The sequence below is a fragment of the Oryctolagus cuniculus genome, chromosome 1 (assembly GCF_051225735.1).
Source record: "Oryctolagus cuniculus isolate XC-2025 breed Fujian yellow rabbit chromosome 1, ASM5122573v1, whole genome shotgun sequence".
In the NCBI taxonomy this organism is placed as follows: Eukaryota; Metazoa; Chordata; class Mammalia; order Lagomorpha; family Leporidae; genus Oryctolagus; species Oryctolagus cuniculus.
Genome location: NC_142867.1, coordinates 117,457,614 through 117,475,931, shown reverse-complemented (window position 1 = coordinate 117,475,931; position 18,318 = coordinate 117,457,614). Strand labels below are relative to the sequence as shown.

Here is an 18,318-nt window from a genome sequence, read left to right as displayed (position 1 = left end):
GACTTATTTTATTGTGTATATCTGGCATTTTTATTTTCTGCAATCTTTAGTGTATATTATATACTTAATAAAATTATTACATAAATTTTAAAAAAATCAAGTATAAAATAAATAGCATATGAATAACTTTTTCCATACCTCAGGCAAAGTAGTTATATTTTGGATATTCTAGACATCACCTAGTCCAGTTCTTTCATTTGTGGACGAAGAGTTTGTAACAGAGACATTAACACAGGTCACTTGACCAAATAGAGGTACGATTTAGTGGCTGAGATGAAACTCAGTCTTTCTGACTTATACTTGAACTCGTTTCTCTACTCATTTAAAGATACGGTTGATTCTTGCCTTTGCTGGTGAAGTAAGAGACTTACAGTCAGGTTATGGGGGTTGGCCACCTGCTGGGCGATCTCCAGGGACTTGACACAACAGCCTTCCCAAAGCCTGCTTCACCTCTTTGTTCCTTAGCGTGTAAATGAAAGGGTTGAGCATTGCAGTGATGATTGTGTAGAAGACAGCAGGAGCCCCAGCTCCTGCCCCACCGGAGCTTGGCTGCAGGTAGATACAGACAGGGGGCACATAGTAGAGCAGCACCACTGTGAGGTGGGCAGTACAGGTGGAGAAGGCCCGCTGCCAGCCCTCTGCTGTGTGGATGCACAGCACAGCTGCCATGATGAAGACGTACGATATGACAATGAAGATCAGGCAGCCAGCAGCCACAATGCCAATGTTGGCAAGCATGACAAGCTCATTGGTGGTGGTGTCTGCACAGGCCAGCTTCAACACCGGGGGGATATCACAAAAGAAGTAAGCAATGTGGTGAGGACCACAGTAGAGCAGGTGGAAGGTCAGAGAGGTATGAATTGCAGAGTGTGTGGCCCCTATGGCCCAAGTGATGCCAGCCAGCCTGGCACACACCTGCCAGTTCATGGCCACTGGGTAGTGCAGGGGCTGGCAAATAGCCAGGTAACGGTCATAGGCCATGACTGTATACAGGAAGCACTCAGTGCTGGCCAGGAAGTGGAAGCAGTACAGCTGCATGGCACAGCCCTCAAGGCGATCACCTTTCCATCCAGAGTCAGCAAGCCTGCCATGACCTTGGGCACTGTCACTGTAGACAAACACGCATCCAGGAAGGAGAGGTGCCCCAGGAAGTGGTACATGGGAGACTGCAGGTAAGTGTCAGAGCCCACAGTGATGAGAATAAGGAGATTCCCAATCACTGTGATGGTTTAGATGAGGAGGAAGAGGAGAAAAAAGAGGCTGGGATGGTCAGCAATGTACATCAGACCTTCGAGGTAAAAGTAGCTGACCATGGTCTGGTTGGAATACTCTGTCTCCATGCCAATTATTGATTACTAATCCCCTTTGCAGCTAAACTGACTTCAGGAGAGAGAATAAACAGCTGTTTCCTTTTCCTGAAATAAGATTATCCATTGGGCCATGCCATCTTGGTCTTGCCCCTCAAGTGATTCACAGTTTTGGTCAGTTTTCATGTTTTCTTGCTGCCTGTTTCTTGATGATGAAATTTTCAAAATGAGATCCACAGTTTCTCTGAGGCACATTAAGAATTATTACCAGAAATGCACTTTGTAAATAACGGAATGTATACATGCATGGTAATTCCTGCTTGCTTTGCGTGTATATTTATTGCCTATATTCCAACTTTGTGATGTATCTGTCCTCCTCATTAAGTCTGTCATGTGCAGATGTCACAGGCACATTATCATTGCTGTGTGTCATCAGGGAGTTGCAGTCCAACTTGAAGCATCTTGGTTAATGTTTTGGTGCTGTTACATCAGCCAGGAACAAAACAGCTCCCCCACCCCCACTTCCCTCACCCAGAGGGAGTTCTTTAGAATTTCAATTCCCCACAACCCTCAAGTGTCTGATAGTGAAGCCCTGGAGAATAGACTGAACAATTATCAGGACAATTTGTTGAGTGTATTTAGGCTCTTCCTGTAAAGCTTTGTTCAAACTTTTGGGAATTGTTTATAGGTGCCTTTCTCATTGAGCTTTTCTCTTGGGCCATATTGAAATGCGAGATCTCCCTGGGTTTTCATATCCTTTATCTCCTAAACCTAATTAGATATTGAATTACATGAAACTTTTCTTTCAACTCCTTTCTTGCTGTTGGATCTTGCTTCTGCATGCTTTATATTTAGACTTTCACAAGCCATTTTATATCCCATCTCTTATAGGGCTACTGACAATATTTCAATTTCACTATTTTCTCAGCATCTTTCTTTTTAAGCTTCCTGGACATAGTATGGAACTTGCATTGCATTTATTCGTCAAGTCTCCTTCATTTCCCATCCATGACTCTCCTTTACTCTTTCCTAATTGCTCATAACTCCTTTTATTACATACTAGTCGTTAATTTTGTATAATATTTCTAAATTTGGGTATGCATGATTTTCTTTCTTGAGTAGACCAAAAGGATGTGTTTTTTAGTAACATCAGAAAATCAATATTGTACACTGTTCAGGGCACCATATTAGTGGATGAATGATGCCAGTATTTCTTCATACTGGGTATGACAAAAGTTTCAGGGGAAACACATTTTCAATCTGTGGTATATTATGTATCTCTCATAATTTTTGCATACTGATTTTGTATCTTATTATTGTATTTTGCCTATGAATGCTATAATTTTGAGATTTTGTCTTGTGGGTTTTTTGTTCATTCATTTATTTATTTATGTTTGTACATGTTTTCTTCTGAATTACAACTATCAATTTTATTCTCTGCACTAGTTTTGTCCACCTATATCTCTTTCACTTGGCCACTTGTGCCCTGTTGCTTTTATTGATGTACCCCATCTTTTCCATTTAATTTATTATTTCTTGGAACCTCAACATATTCCAGGTTCCTGTTGTATTCTGCCCCCAACCCTAGTCTTAATGACTTCTCTAGGGAGCCCTTTTATTTGGGCATGACACTGGAAGCTAAGATCTGATTTCCAGCTATACTCATTGATACTGAGAATTTATCATTCCTAGGCTCTTCCAAGACAAAAAAAATTATATGCACGGACATGAATCCATCCATACTCATATCTGTATGTACTTCTATATGGATCATGTCACATTTTATTTTAATCTAGAGTATGCAATTATACCATTTTGAATTTACAATCTGCCTTTTTGCTCAAGTTTTGCTACTCGTCTTTGGTTTGGTTAGTATTCATTGTTTACTAGATTGTTCAAGAAGGATTGTTGAATGCAGAAATTTTTTTAAGATTTTATTTACTTATCAGAGAAGTAGAGTTACAGACAGAGATAGGGAGAAACAGAGAAAGATCTTCCATTTGCTGGTTCACACCCCAAATGGCTGGAACAGCTGGAGATGGGGCCATCTGAAGCCAGGAGCCAGGCACTTCTTCCTGGTCTCCGACATGGGTGTAGGACCCAAACACTTGGGCCATCTTCTACTGTTTTCTCAGGCCATTAACAGAGAGATGGATCTGAAAAGGAGCAGATGGGACTGGAACGGATGCCCATATGGGATGCTGGTACTTTAGGCGAAGCCTTAGCCTACTCTGCCAGGCACTGGTCCCAGTGCAGAACTCTTTAAGGTCTTTTATATTTAACATTTTTTCTACATAGCCTTAATCTTTGAAGGGCAAGTTAGCTGGAAATAAAACCATTGGCTTACACTCTTTCACTGGGATCCATGTAGTTCCATTATTGCTTTGTTTTGTATATGGGTCACTTTGTATTTGTTTTGTATGCCTGATTCCTAGTTTAATTTTTTTAAAAATTTAATTTGTTATTCATCTATTTTGCTTATTTGAGAGGCAGAAAAAGGGAACAGAGAAAAGACAGGGATGTTTTCCATCCACTGGTTCACTTCAAATGACTGCAACAAGCCAAGGTTACTCCAGGTTGATGCCAGGAGCCTCAAACTCAGTTTGAGTCTTCCCTGTGGATGGTGGGAATGCAAGTACTTGAGCTGTCAGCTGTTGCTTCTGAGTGTGTGCATTAGCAAGAACCTGGGATGGACACTGAAGCCTGGACTCCAACCTAGACACTGCAGTATGGGATGTGGACATTCCAAGCAGCAGCTTAACTACTGTGTCAAATGCCTGCCTATGCTCTAATTCTTTCGTTTTATAAAGTATTTGATTTTTTTTTGGCTGGAGACTTGGTGATTTTATGTTTATATTTGAAATGCAAGTTTTATTATGCTATGTCTCAAATTTCACTATAAGTTTTTTAGAGACTAAATATTAAAAGATTGCATTTATTCAATTTACATAACCTTAACATAAATTCCAAGTAAAGATAATGAACAAGAGAAAATATCAATTTTTATATTTATGAGTATAGATGCAAATATTAGAAATTAACATATGTCATAACATGAAATTATGTTTGCATATAAGATAAAGATATTTTAGCACCTCAAAATCTTTCACTGTAATTCACCAATTGGAGAAAATAAATATCCTCCAATAAATTTTGAAAAAGATTAAGTAAAATTCAACAATAATTATAAGAAAAATAACATAGTAGATAATAGCTGAAAGGAACTTCATTTTTTATAGAAAGCTTTTATTTAATAAATATAAATTTTATAAGTACAGCTTTTGGGCCAGCACCGTGGCTCAATAGGCTAATTCTCCGCCTAACAGTGCCGGCACCCCGGATTCTAGTCCCAGTCAGGGTGCCGGATTCTGTCCCGGTTGCCCTTCTTCCAGTCCAGTTCTCTGCTGTGGCCCGGGAGTGCAGTGGAGGATGTCCCAAGTGCTTGGGCCCTGCACCCCCTGGGAGACGAGAAGCACCTGGCTCCTGGCTTCGGATCAGCACGGTGCACCAGCCGCAGTGGCCATTGGAGGGTGAGCCAGCGGTAAAGGAAGACCTTTCTCTCTGTCTGTCTCTCTCACTGTCCACTCTGCCTGTCAAAAAGTAAATAAATAAGTACAGCTTTTGGATTAAAGTGATTCTTCCCCCTATACCTGCCCTCCCACCCCTAAACTGTCCCACCTCCTATTCCATCTCCCATTCCGTTCTTCATTAAGATTCATGTTAAATCATCTTTATATACAGAAGATCAACTCTATGCTAAGTAAAGATTTCAACAGTTTGCACTCACACAGGCACACAAAGTATAAAGTACTGTTTGAAGACAGGTTTTACTATTAATTCTCACAGTGCAACACATTAAGGACAGAGTTCCTACATGGGGAGCAAGTGCACAGGGACTCTTGTTGTTGATTTAAAAATTGACACTCTTATTTATGACATCAGTGATCACCCGAGGCTCTTGTCATGAGCTGCCAAGGCTATGGAAGTCTTTTGAATTCACAAACTCTGACACTATTTAGACAGGGCCATAATCAAAGTTGATGGATGTTCTCTCTTCCCTTCAGAGAAAGGTACTTCCTTCTTTGACGGCCCCTTCTTTCCACCAGGATCTTACTCACAGAGATCTTTCATTTAGGTCATTTTTTGCCACAGTGTCTTGGCTTTCCATGCCTGAAATGCTCTTATGGGCTTTTTAGCCAGATCTGAATGCCTTAAGGGCTGATTCTGAGGCCACAGTGCTGTTTAGGACATCTGCCATTCTATGAGTCTGCTATGTTTCCTGCTTCCCATGTTTGATCATTCTCTCCTTCTTAGTTCTATCTATTATTATTAGCAGACACTGGTCTTATTTATGTGATCCCTTTGACACTTAATCCTATCTTTATGAACTTAAACTGATCATTTTAACTAGTAAGATGGCATTGGTATCTGCCACTTAATGGGATTTGGAGTCCCATGGCAAGTTTTTAGCTTTACCCTCAGAGGTAAGTCCAAGGGAACATGTAAAAACCTGTATATCTCCTCCCTCTCTTATTCCCACTCTTATTTTTAACAGAGATAAATTTTCAATTGGAAAACACCTATGAATAATTTTGTGTTAATTAAAAAATTCAACTAAAGGTATTATGAAAGGAACTTTAAAAAGCATGATCAAGGATAATTAGTACAATGACTCTAGGAACTTACCATTTCATGATGAGAGTTAACCATATTTCTTTTAAAGTTGAGGAAAAACAGCATACTCATTTTGACCCTTATATGACTTTTTTTTTAGCTGATGTAGTAAGCAAGAAAAGGAGTAAATGATTCTGGGCAAGAAAGAAGCTTTGTTTTATCTTTAAATCAGAAACAAAGCAAAATTTCAGCTACACAAATCAGCAGTTGTTTAAATTTTTTTTGATATTTCTTCCTACATTATGATTTTTAACACACGATATAAAATTCCTTGTATTTATCAAGTAAAAAACAAGCAAGTAAATGGTGAATATAAGCACATTGAAATATGTTTCAATGAACCTAAAGAATTGTGTAAAATATTAAAAATCAATATAATTAGCTGTGAAAAAGGGATGACTAGGGACCAAGGATTGCATCACACTTAGGTGTTAAAACTATGTCATAGATCCTTAGCTCTATATGTTGTAGGCTAGTTGGCTAACACTTGTCTCTCAAGAGTGAATGAAAGATCATTTCAAAGCAGGAACTCTGGTATTTATGATATAACATTAATAAAAGTTCAATTTCATCTCATAGAACCTTATTTTTTCTTGTTCAACCAGATAATGAAAACTCTGTTTAATTTCCTCTGCTTTCTCACTGCATCCCAGAGCACTGATTTAGAATCATACAAATGTCTACAAGCTCAGTGACACAATTTTTTTTCTTTTTTATAGAATCATTATTCCTTTTAAATAAAGATTGTCAAAAAGAGAATTATAAAATATCTGTTTCACATTTTCTTTTTTATTTCTTATATTCAGCTTAAATAGAAAGCAGATAACCCACAGAAAAATGATTATATCAAATCTGATACTCAGCAAATATTTTGGATATGAAGGAGGCTATCAAAAATCAACAATAGATTTTTACATCTGTCCATAAAGCATTACCTGCTACAGGGAATAGCTTCCTACTGTGGAAGTACAAGAAACCAGACAAAGATCTATGAGTTAATTTCATTCAGCCACTGGGCAAAAGGCAGTACAGCATTATGATTCCTGAATGAAAGGAAACCAATATGAGATAAATCCTAAAACTGCAAGAAATCAGAGGCAGTCCCAAGTAGCAGGACACCATGTGACCTGGAGCATTAGTTATCATCTTCAAAGTCTAACACCCTAGTCTTGGGATGTATTATTTTTCTCAGAGTAAAGTAACTAGTGAAAGCAAAACACAGTCTTAGAGAAAATAATTTCAAGTCACATATCCAGTAACAAGGTGGCAGCAGGATATGCAATGAACTCTTAAAACTCAGATGTCTAATAACACAATTGGGGAGGGGAGGGTTTGAAATATTATGTTCTTGAAACTGTATACATGAAATTTCTTCCCTTTATGTAAATTTAAAAAGTCAGGAAAATGAAATTTTATTATTTTTAATTTCATTTTTAGCAGTTTATCTTAGAATAGTTTTAAATTTACAAAACAAAAATTGTAAAGTAATGATACAGAGTTCCCATATATGACTCACCTTCTTTCCCCTATTATCAGTATATTATATTAGTCAATTTGTCACAATTAATGAGCCATATATAGCTTCCAGCTCTTTAATCCAACCTCTTTCAATCCTGCTACCTTTCCCAACTTCTAGTAATCCATATTCTGTATTCAGATTTATTTTTTTAAATTTTTGTTTCCAAATATGAAGAGCATGTGGTATTTGTCTTTCTGTCTGGTTTGTTTCACTCAAATGCTGTCCTCTGGTTTCATCCAATTACTGCCAATGACAAACATCATCAGATGAATGGGTAAAGAAAACGTGGTATGTATACACAATGAACTACTATTTGACAATAAAAATAAAATCCTGTCATTGGCAATAAGGGAGAAATTTTGTACATTGTATCAAATAACATGTATGAAATACCAAATAAGCATGCGGAATGCTATTCAGCATCATCAGTCACTAGGTAAATGCACATCAAGCCACAGTGGAATACCATTTAAAAGTTATTAGGATGGCACTATTTTTTTTAAAGGGAGAAGGTAGCAAGTATTGACAAGGATGTAGTGAAATAAAATATTGATGGTCATCAAAATAATATAACACCTATGAAAATCAGTTTGGTAGGGTCTCAATAAAAGGTTGCCAAATGACATAGAGAATTCATTCCTATGTTTAAACAAGATAATAGGAAATATATATTTGAAATATTTGTAGATGAATGTTTACAGCAGCATTATTAATAATAGCCAAAATGTTGAGCCAACTCCATTGTACATAAACTGGTGAACGAGAAACAAAATGTGGTATATGCATATTACATAGTACCACGTAGCTATAAGAAGAAGGAAATACTAATATGCTGCAATGTGAATGAACCTCAGAAGCATTCTAAGTGAAATAGATCAGACACAAAATATTACTTGTTCTATGATGAGTGTATATGAAATGAATAAGAACGAAAGCAAATTAGTAAATGCCTTGGGCCATGATGAGAACAGGGACTGATAGCAAATGGGCACATTGTGATCAGAATGCTCTAAAATTAGATTGTGGGTCTGGCTGCAAAACTGGTATAATGTGTTAAAAACTATCAAAATGTATACACAAGTGGAGTAAATTTTATAAAATGCTTTTAAAAATTAGAAACACCATCTCCTTGCTAATGAGTGTGGGAAGGTGGCAGATGATGGCACTTGGAATCTTGCCCTCTCCCCGCCCCCCCATGTGGAAGACCAGGATGGAGTCCCTTGCTTCTGCCCTCAACCTGGCCCAGAGCTGACTGTGGGAGAGTGAACCAGCAGATGGAAGACCTCTCTGTCTGTATCTCTGTCTCTCTGCCCTCCTCACTCTGTTGCTCTGCCTGAAGAGAAGCTGAGTAGCCTGCTAAGTTCTCTTGAAATTTCTAAAATTTATCTTCCTCATCTGTGTATGATTTTAAAATAGTGAAATAGAACATTTTAATAGAACATTTTTCATTTAAAAGTATATATGTTATAAATGTTATATCAAAGTATGTGCTCGTGTGTACCATCTTTAAATCAGAAATCTTGGTGGGCATTTAGCCTGATAGTTAAGACACCAGTGAAGACTGGATAAGACACATTCTATATTGCGGTGCCTGAGTTCCATACTGTGCTTTGGTTCCTCACCTCTGCTTCCTGCTAACACAGACCTGGAAAGGTAGAGGTAATGGTTTATTATTATTATTTTTTGACAGGCAGAGTGGACAGTGAGAGAGAGAGACAGAGAGAAAGGTCTTCCTTTTCCATTGGTTCACCCCCCGCCACCAATGGCCGCTTCAGCCGGTACGCTGTGACCGGTGCACTGTACTGATCCGAAGCCAGGAGCCAGGTGCTTCTCCTGGTCTCCCATGCGGGTGCAGGGCCCAAGCACTTGGGCCATCCTCCACTGCACTCCTGGGCCACAGGAGAGAGCTGGACAGGAAGAGGAGCGACCGGGACAGAATCCGGCACCCCGACTGGGACTAGAACCCGGAGTGCTGGTGCTGCAGGCAGAGGATTAGCCTATTGAGCCATGGCGCCGGCCGCGGTAGTGGTTTAAATAATTGGGTTCCTGTCTTCCACATGGGATATCTGTATTGGATTCCTGGTTCCTAGCTTCAAAAACAGCTAGGAGGCCTTGGTGGGTGTTTGGGGAATGAAGGAGTATCTGGAACTTCTCTTTCTCTCTCTGTCTTTCTGCTTCTCAAATAAATGAGTAAATTTTTTCAATAAAAATTGGCAGAATGTCCTATTAGTAGAATGTCCTATTAGTAGAAGTCATTAATTGTGAAAATTAGATGAGATAGAATAAAAACTTTTTCCCAACCAGTTACCCCAAATCAGTGATTTTCCTATGATGCTTTCAGTATGAGAATATCATTACCCCACAGAAAAGTCTATTCCAATACAGATATTTCATAAATGTTAGAATGTTCTTTATGTATGGTTTAAATAAGGGGACCTAAATTCCCATCAATTAGTTCAAGCCTGGTGCTTTGCACCCAATAAAATAAAGTCAAAATACTCAAAATTCAAACAAATATTTTTAACAAATTATGCTTACTATATTTCACTGTTTACATTAGTGTATCAATGATGGGTTAAAAATGTGGCTAGTAAGTATCTATGTTGACAAAAAATGAGATTTTGCTATGACACTTCTATTCTTGTCTCTTTTCCAAGAGTATTTTTCTGCATTACACCCATTTTCTGGATCATTTATCATGGTTTTATCATGGGTGCACTAAGAATGGAACAATTGTGGAACTTTTGAATCTTAAAATATGAGGTTACTTAGAAATCACTTACAAGAAACTCCATCAGGGTAGGCTTTGGGTCACAATTTGCTCATTTGCTTGCAACTAGATATGTGCTCCATCCAACTCAAACCCACACCACACTGAAACCAAAAAACTATTTAACAAATGCAAGAGTGTGGTTGCACATACAGTCCCCTGAAATTTCAATTTGTTTTATTAACATCCATGGAAGCTTCTGGGACACTCTGTGTACCCAGCGCAATGAAGCTGATCATTGTTACACCTTTTTGAACTTCATCAAAGCAGAACCCAGGGGGCGGTGTTATGGTGTGGTAGGTTAAGCCTCTATCTGTGGTGCCGGCATCCTTACGGGCACCTATTCGAGTCTTGTCTGCTCCACTTCGATCCAGCTCTCTGCTTATGGCCTTGGAAAGCAGTAGAAGATGGTCCAAGTGCTTGGGCCCCTGCACCTGCGTGGGTGACCTGGCTCTTGGCTTCTGGATGGGAGCAGCTTTAGCAGTTACAGCCATTTGGGGAGTGAGCCAGTGGATGGAAGACCTTTCTCTGTCTCTCAGTATGTAATTCTATGTGTTAAATAACTAAGTAAAATCTTGAAAAAACATAAAAAAGCAGAACCCAGTGTTAGCTCAGAAGACTAGATCTACTCAGGTCATGGTGCAGTGCACCTGAAATGAATGCCTCACACTGAGATGAAATTATTCCCTTAAGTTCAAGTCCAAAATCATATCCGATGATGTTTGTTAAGGTAGAAGACAGAAGGGAATTTGGAAAAGCCACTTGAACTTCATTTCTTCCATGATTACATGATTACATGGCAATAAAAATAATACCCATCTCACATAATTCTTGTCAAGATCAAATCAGATGGCTTATGTAAAGGTTATTTATAGCCTGTAAAGAGCTGGCTTTATTTATTCATAATCTGTACGGGGAATAGACACAATAGCATACATATAGATAGATGCACAGAGAAACACAACCTTTAAATGGATATTTTACTCAGCTTGGGCCTTTTCTGTAAGGTGCTACCCTTGCTGAGTGGCTTTGATTGGTTCTAGAGGAAGATACATGAAAAACACATTTGAGAGCATGTTACATGTGGAACTTTCCAGGTTCCCCCCTCTCTACTTAGGAGTCATCCTCTCCGTGTGTCCTTATTTCTCTTTCTGTGTGAAAATCTTGTCAACTGCTTGGTGTCCCATCCAGTGCCCTGCATTTCCGTGTCTGCGGCATCTGTGCTGGATGGAGTCAGTGACACTGTACTTCCTGGAAGCCTCCAAGTCTCCGTAATGCTGCCTTCATCTCTTTGTTGCGGAGTGTGTAGATGATGGGGTTAAGCAGCGGAGTGACGACAGTGTAGAAAACAGCTATCACCGCATCCAAGGGCTCCTGCGAGCCAGGGCGCAGGTAAATGAAGGTGCAGGGCACATAGTAGACAATGACAACAGTGAGATGGGCGGCACAGGTAGAGAAGGCATTGCGACGCCCTTCTGCAGACCGGATTCGCAAGATGGCAGCCACTATGTAGCCATAGGAAGTGAGGATGAGGATAAAGCAGGTGAGAGCCAGGAAGCCAATATCCACAAACGTGACCAGCTCATTAATGGTGGTGTCAGCACAGGCGAGGCGCAGCATGGCAGGGATGTCACAGAAGAAGTAGTCAACATGGTTTGGGCCACAGAAAGGCAGCCGGAACATGAAACTTGTTTGGAAAAGTGAGTGGATGGTCCCTCCTAACCAGGTGCCCAAAGCCAAGTAGTTACAGACACTGCGGGTCATGATAGTAGCATAGTGCAAAGGCTTACAGATGGCTAGGAACCGGTCATACGCCATGAGTGTGTAAAGGAAGCATTCAGTGCAGCCCAGGAAATGGAAAGAGAAAAGTTGGACCACACACCCGCCAAAGGAGATAAGCCTACTGTCTAAGAGAAAGCCAGCCAGCATCTTGGGAACAATAGCACAGGAAATCGTCATGTCCAAGAAGGAGAGGTGGCATAGGAACCAGTACATGGGGCGGTGGAGCCGGATGTCCAATAAGACGGTGAGGATGATCAGCCCATTGCCAGAGACAGTGAGGAGGTAGATGACAAGGAAAGCTAGAAAGAGTGGCACCCCCAGATGTGGTGGGTGGTGCAGGCCCACCAAAATGAAATAAGACACAAAAGTCTGGTTGCCACTTTGCATTTCTTTGCTGGTCACATCTGCCAAAAGAAGAAGAGATATGACTCAGGATTCCTTTAAAATCTGTAACCATGGCATATCCATTCTGCATCATTTCCAAATATGGACAGAAAGAATCTCCCTCTCTCACCTTCGCTCTTCATTACTCTCTTCATCATTATCACCTCATACTCTCCCCAGCTCTTGATTCTGAGACGCTGCTTGGTTTCAGGGAGCAGTTGTTTTCTCCAAGGTTAAAAGTAACAGACTCTGTGTTCAGTAACCGCCCTCTCCGATCTTGGTTTTGGTTTCCAATGCTTCAGTTACCTATGTAACTATATACTGCAAACACCATCTTTCCAATAATATTTGCTCTAACAGTTTATTTATAAACTGGAGACAAACATTCAAATGGTGTACCTGGGCCACAAGGCTCAGGGGCAATACTGAAACACTCAGCAGGGTTTGGAATGGAACTGGGATCCAAGCTGGGCTCCTGCTGGGAGCATGGCTGCAGGTACATCTGTCATGGATCACTGTGTCACTGTCTTCTTACCTCTCTACCTCCTTCAGTGGCACAGAGACTATTCTTCTCAGTGCTGAGTGATTTCTGGGACTTGGGACACTCTGTGCCAAGGCTAGGAAACATTTTGTGGTAGACTGAGACAATTTGTCATCGTTCATGAGTTTAAAATGCATCATGTAAATATGAAATACACAAAATTTGCTTCCCTTATATAAACAAATAAATGTTTAAAAGAAAATAAACGATCTGTCAAACTGTCGCCATAACATCCATCTTATGACACAGCTAACGCGATGCTTGGTGACTTACCAGGTGCTTCTCTGTGTGGCCCAAGGAAAGTCCTAGATGACTGCAAAGCTGGGAGGGACAGAGCCTCACATTCCAGGGCTGACTTTTCCTCTGGCCGCCTCTCAGCACTTCTGCTCCACAAATGTGCTAACAAAAACATTTTTTCCTTCTCCTTTGACTCCTGTAACTTGGAATGGCCTTGCTCCTTTGATGTTTAGAACACTTATACTGATCTTCCAGGATCCCATTCAGATGTCATCTACTCAGTAACACCACCCTTCTTTCCCCCAACTGGTCACTCATGCTGTGTAGCCTCTGAATACTTCGCTGGTGGTTATGATAGGTTTACCACCAGTGTGCTGACATTTGCTCTGTGTGTGCCTGATTTCCTCATGAGGCTGTCAGTTCCTGGGATGTTGTCTCACTTTTCTATTCAGCCCAAGTTTGTAGCACACCTCTCAGAGAAAGTTCTCAAGTAGTACTGAGCAAATGCCTTTCCCTTTGTCTGTATGTTCCTATGATCTAGACACTGACTCTAAGATTTTGTTAGGTAGGTATCACAATTTGGCTCCCCAAACTTTAAGAACTCCAGTTCTGAGACCAACACTACTTGATATCTATATCCTTTGGGACACATCTCTTAAAATTCTTAGTCTGTTTCTCATTTAAAAAATGGGCAAGGGGAGTAGGTATAGATCCCCACCAAAAAGAAATAACAATATATTTTGCATCTACACCAATTTACACTTTAAAATTTTGTTCTCACACTAAAAAAAATTTCAATTTTCTGCCTAGTAACAATCCTATCCCATAAAATATTTTTTCTCCTGCCTCCCTGTTGCCTTGACATTTCAGTTGTTATTCACTTTTATAATTTATTGTTCTCTATATGGAGTAATAACACTTTTCACCTGGAAAGACAGTAAAATGCCTTGGGTTTACCTATTACCAACTAAAACTGGTCCATTGATTTGGTGTGTAACACATTACTTTATCAACTTATATTTATCAGTGTAATAAGGAAAGAAGCAATTTCCCAGGAAGTGTTGGGGAAGAAGGATATTAGTACCTGTATACTACCTCCATTTGGTCATTTCACGTCCTGTGTGGGTTGATCTAGGCTTCAGGTTGACCCTAAAATCCATTTGGGTCAGAAAACTGCAGCAGGTAAATTGGCCTTTGGAAACTGACAGCAGACTTCCCATCCCACTGTGTGTATGTCAAACATAACGCTGCCAGGAGGATCCAGAGGCCTCTGTGTTCCCAACACCTGCTGCACACTTTATGTCACAGAAGGGTTTCCAGTACTGTGCTTCTACCTCCCCTTTCCAGGCTTCTCTGCTGGTGACCACTAGCTGGGTGTGAATCTTCATGAGACCATTACTTGCTGCTAGCCTCAACTTCTCCTTGTTCTTTGCTGTTCCTTGTGAAGTCCTCCTTCGCCGCTCAACAGATTGCCTGGTCTACTCCTTTGACAGACCCCTTCTTGCTAGTGTCCCTGTGCTCCTTCTACACACTTCTATGACTCACCTTAACCCTCTCCTTTATAACCTTTTTGAAACTGTTGGCTGTGGTGTCCTGATTCTTTGACTTCTCTAGTTGGGTTCCTTGGCAAACAGCTTCTTTCTTCCTGTTGTCCCTAAGGTATGGATGACAGGGGGGCTGACATCACTTCTGCTTCAGCCTTCAGAGACCATTAACTTGGATGGAAATAAGTTGCACTGGGCTTTGTTAACAGTAATCAACTATAAATATTCCACAAGGAAGTTTACCTTGTTGCTTAGCAGTGTCCCTGTAGCACAGGGTCCTGCTGAGAGCAGGCACTGGGTCAGGATTCAGGAGGTCCCTTCCCATTATCAGTTTATAGCCTTCTCACCTACATTTTGGAGAGAATTATACCTTCCCCACTAATCCCATTAGAATATGACGATGGATTTTGAAGTAATCTTGAAACCAACAATACTATTTAAATGTCGTATGTTAAAAACAAAATTATCTTTTGATTTAATGCAGAAGAAGTAATTACAGGACATTGTGTTAGTATAGGCAATGTCCTACGGAAAGAACAGCCTCTGTGATCCATTATGCAAATAGAAGACTAAGCCAGACAGAATATAAGAAAATGGCAGTCTCTTGAAAATCAAACACACTTAGTTTAGAGCTAGGAGAATCTTTCAAGAAGTGACTCAGAGTGCATTCCCATTTTACACTTGAAAAAACTGAGTTCTAAAGAGAATAGTGGATAAATAGTGGCTAAAATTTCATACAAGTCTATGTAGATAAATGAATTTATTCAGTTCTGGGAACTGGAGAGCCTACAGTTCTGAATTAGTACAAAGCAAAAAAATAGATCAATAAATATTTGTGTGTGTTTTTTTTTTTTTTTGACAGGCAGAGTTAGACAGAGAGAGAGAGAGACAGAGAGAGACAGAGAGAAAGCAGAGAGAAAGGTATTCCTTCTGTTGGTTCACCCCTCATATGGCCGCTATGTCTGGCGCGCTGCACCAATCCAAAGCCAGGAGCCAGGTGCTCCTGGTCTCCATTGCTCCTGGTCTCCCACGTGGGTGCAGGGCCCAAGCACTTGGGCCATCCTCCACTGCCCTCCTGGGCCACAGCAGAGAGCTGGACTGGAAGAGGAGCAACTGGGACAGAACAGGACCCCAACCAGGACTAGAACCCAGGGTGCTGGTGCTGCAGGTGGAGGATTAGCCTAGTGAGCTGTGGCGCCAGCCTCAATAAATATTTGTTAAAATACTTTTTGCCTAGGGCAGGCATTTGATGAGGTGTTAATATGCTGCTTAGGGGATATGCATTTCATATTGGAGTGTCCTTTTGAGTCTCAGCTCCTCTGCTTCTGATCCAGCTTCCTGCTAATATGCACCCTTGGAGGTAGCAGATGAAGGCTCAGGTACTTGGATTCCTGTTATCCATGTGGGAGAACTGGATTGGGTTCTGGGCTCGTGGCTTCTGCATGGATGAGTCTTGACTGTTGCAGGTATTTGAGGAGTGAACCAGAGCATGGAAGATCTCTGTCTCTCTGTCTCTCTGTTTCTCTCTCTTTATGTCTTTCAAATCAAATGGACATTAAAAAATAAAAATGTGGGGCCGGGGCTGTGACACAGTGGGTTAAAGCCCTAGCTTGAAGCATCAGCGTCCCATATGGGCGCTGGTTCTATTCCTGGCTGCTCCTCTTCTGATTCAGCTCTCTGCTATGGCCTGGGAAAGCACTGGAAGATGACCCAAGTCCTTGGGCCCCTGCACCCACATGGGAAACTTGGAGGAAGCTCCTGGCTCCTGGCTTTGGATAGGTGCATCTCTGATCATTGCGGCCATCTGGGAAGTGAACAATCAGATGGAAGACCTCTCTCTCTGTGTCTACCTCTCTTTGTCACTTTTAAATAAATAAAACAAATCTTTAAAAAATGTAAAAGCCCCCTTTTTCTAATATTAATATACTTCAACTACTGACTTTGAGCCATTCTGTTGTGCAATAAAAAATTCCTATTTATTGAAAAATGCTTATTTAGTGTGTGTGCAATTTTTAAGAAATATATTGTGGGACTGGCATGTGACATAGCAGATAAAGCCACCTCCTATGGTGCTGGTGTCCCATATGGGTGTCATTTTGAGTCTTGGCTGCTCCACTTCCAATCCCTTTCCCTGATAATGTGCCTGGGAAAGCAGTGGAAGATGATCCAAGTCCATGGGCCCCTGCACCCACGTGGGAGACTCAGAAGAATCTCCTGGCTGCTGGTTTTGGACAAACTTAGCACCATTGCTATTTGGGGAGAGAACCAGTGGATGGAAGACCTCTCTCTCTCTCTCTTTGTAACTCTGCCTTTCAAATAAGTAAATAAATCTATATAAAAAATAAATATATTGTGAAACACTATGTTGTACTTGGTTTATTTTTTGAATGAACCCTGAGTTAGAGGAGTATGTGATTTACAGACTAGGGCTTTGGTTTCCAGTTCCAAAGTGGGTCCTTGGCTTAGGAGGGTAAGCCACACCTTTCATCTCTACTAAGGAGTTTCAAAGTTGTTTTCTTTCATTCTCCTCTCCTCTCCTCTCCTCTCCTCTCCTCTCCTCTCCTCTCCTCTCCTCTCCTCTCCTCTCCTCTCCTCTCCCCTCCCCACCCCTCCCCTCCTCTTCTCTTCTCTTTTCTATCTTAGATCTCCCTTTCTTCACTACTTCATTTTTTATTCAATGGAGACATGGTAAGGCGTTGTGAAACTTCTTGAAAAAGGCACTATCTTAAGGCAGGAGAGAAAAATATTCAAACAGTAATGGCCTAGTCCTTTAAAAATATTTATTTAGAAGCCAGCATTGCGGTATAGCAGGTAAAGTTGCCTGTTACTCTGACATTGCATATGGGTTACCAGTTCTCATCCTGGCTGCTCTACTTCTGATCCGCTCCCTGCTGGTTGCCTGGGAGAGCAGTAGAAGATGGATCAAGTGTTTGGCCCCCTGCCCTCATGTGGAAGACCCAGCTGAAACTTCTGTTTCCTTGCTTCAGCCTGGCCAAACCCTGGCTATTGTGGCCATCTGGGGAGTGAACCAGAGGATGGACTCTGTCTCTCTCCCTCTCTGGAACTTTGACTTTCATATATATATATATATATATATATTTTACAGAACATGACTATGCAATCTAGGCTTGGCCAACAAAGTGTTTCAACTAGACTTTGAATCTGAAGTAAGGGACAATAAAAACTCACATAAGAGTGTGTTCATTTAGATTCATCGTTAGGGATTTTCACTTGGTTTTCTACTGCTTTGCTAATATAAGCCATGCATCAAATCAAACACTTGAATAAATATTTCTATGTATTGGCCTTTTTATTTTAATAGAATAGATGTTTAGAAGGGAGTAACTAGATCGCAGAGTATCTATATTATAAGCCTCATTAATTATTTTCATATTACTTTCTCAAAAAAAACTTCTATAACTCTTCATATATGTGCCCAACAACATAAGGTAAAACTTCATTCATTCATATCAGCAATATATGGTTTTTATTAGTTTTTTTTGAGTATGAATTGGCAGCTTGTTACATTATTTTGCATCTCACTGACTAATAATGAGTTA

The 18,318-nt window shown here is 40.5% G+C and overlaps 2 protein-coding genes across 2 annotated transcripts; both read right to left on the bottom strand.

Annotated features, from left to right (window-relative positions):
• Window positions 1-378: 378 nt before the first annotated feature.
• LOC100356166 (olfactory receptor 10S1) lies at window positions 379-1,340 on the bottom strand. The gene is given in 2 exon segments (XM_008267176.4): window positions 379-1,052; window positions 1,055-1,340. Coding segments are annotated over 2 exon segments (960 nt in total).
• Window positions 1,341-11,503: 10,163 nt separating this feature from the next.
• On the bottom strand, window positions 11,504-12,472 carry OR10G6 (olfactory receptor family 10 subfamily G member 6). The gene has a single exon (XM_017347572.2). The coding sequence runs from the start codon at window positions 12,437-12,439 to the stop codon at window positions 11,504-11,506; it is 936 nt and encodes a 311-aa protein (XP_017203061.2). The 5' UTR covers window positions 12,440-12,472.
• Between the last annotated feature and the right edge of the window lie 5,846 nt (window positions 12,473-18,318).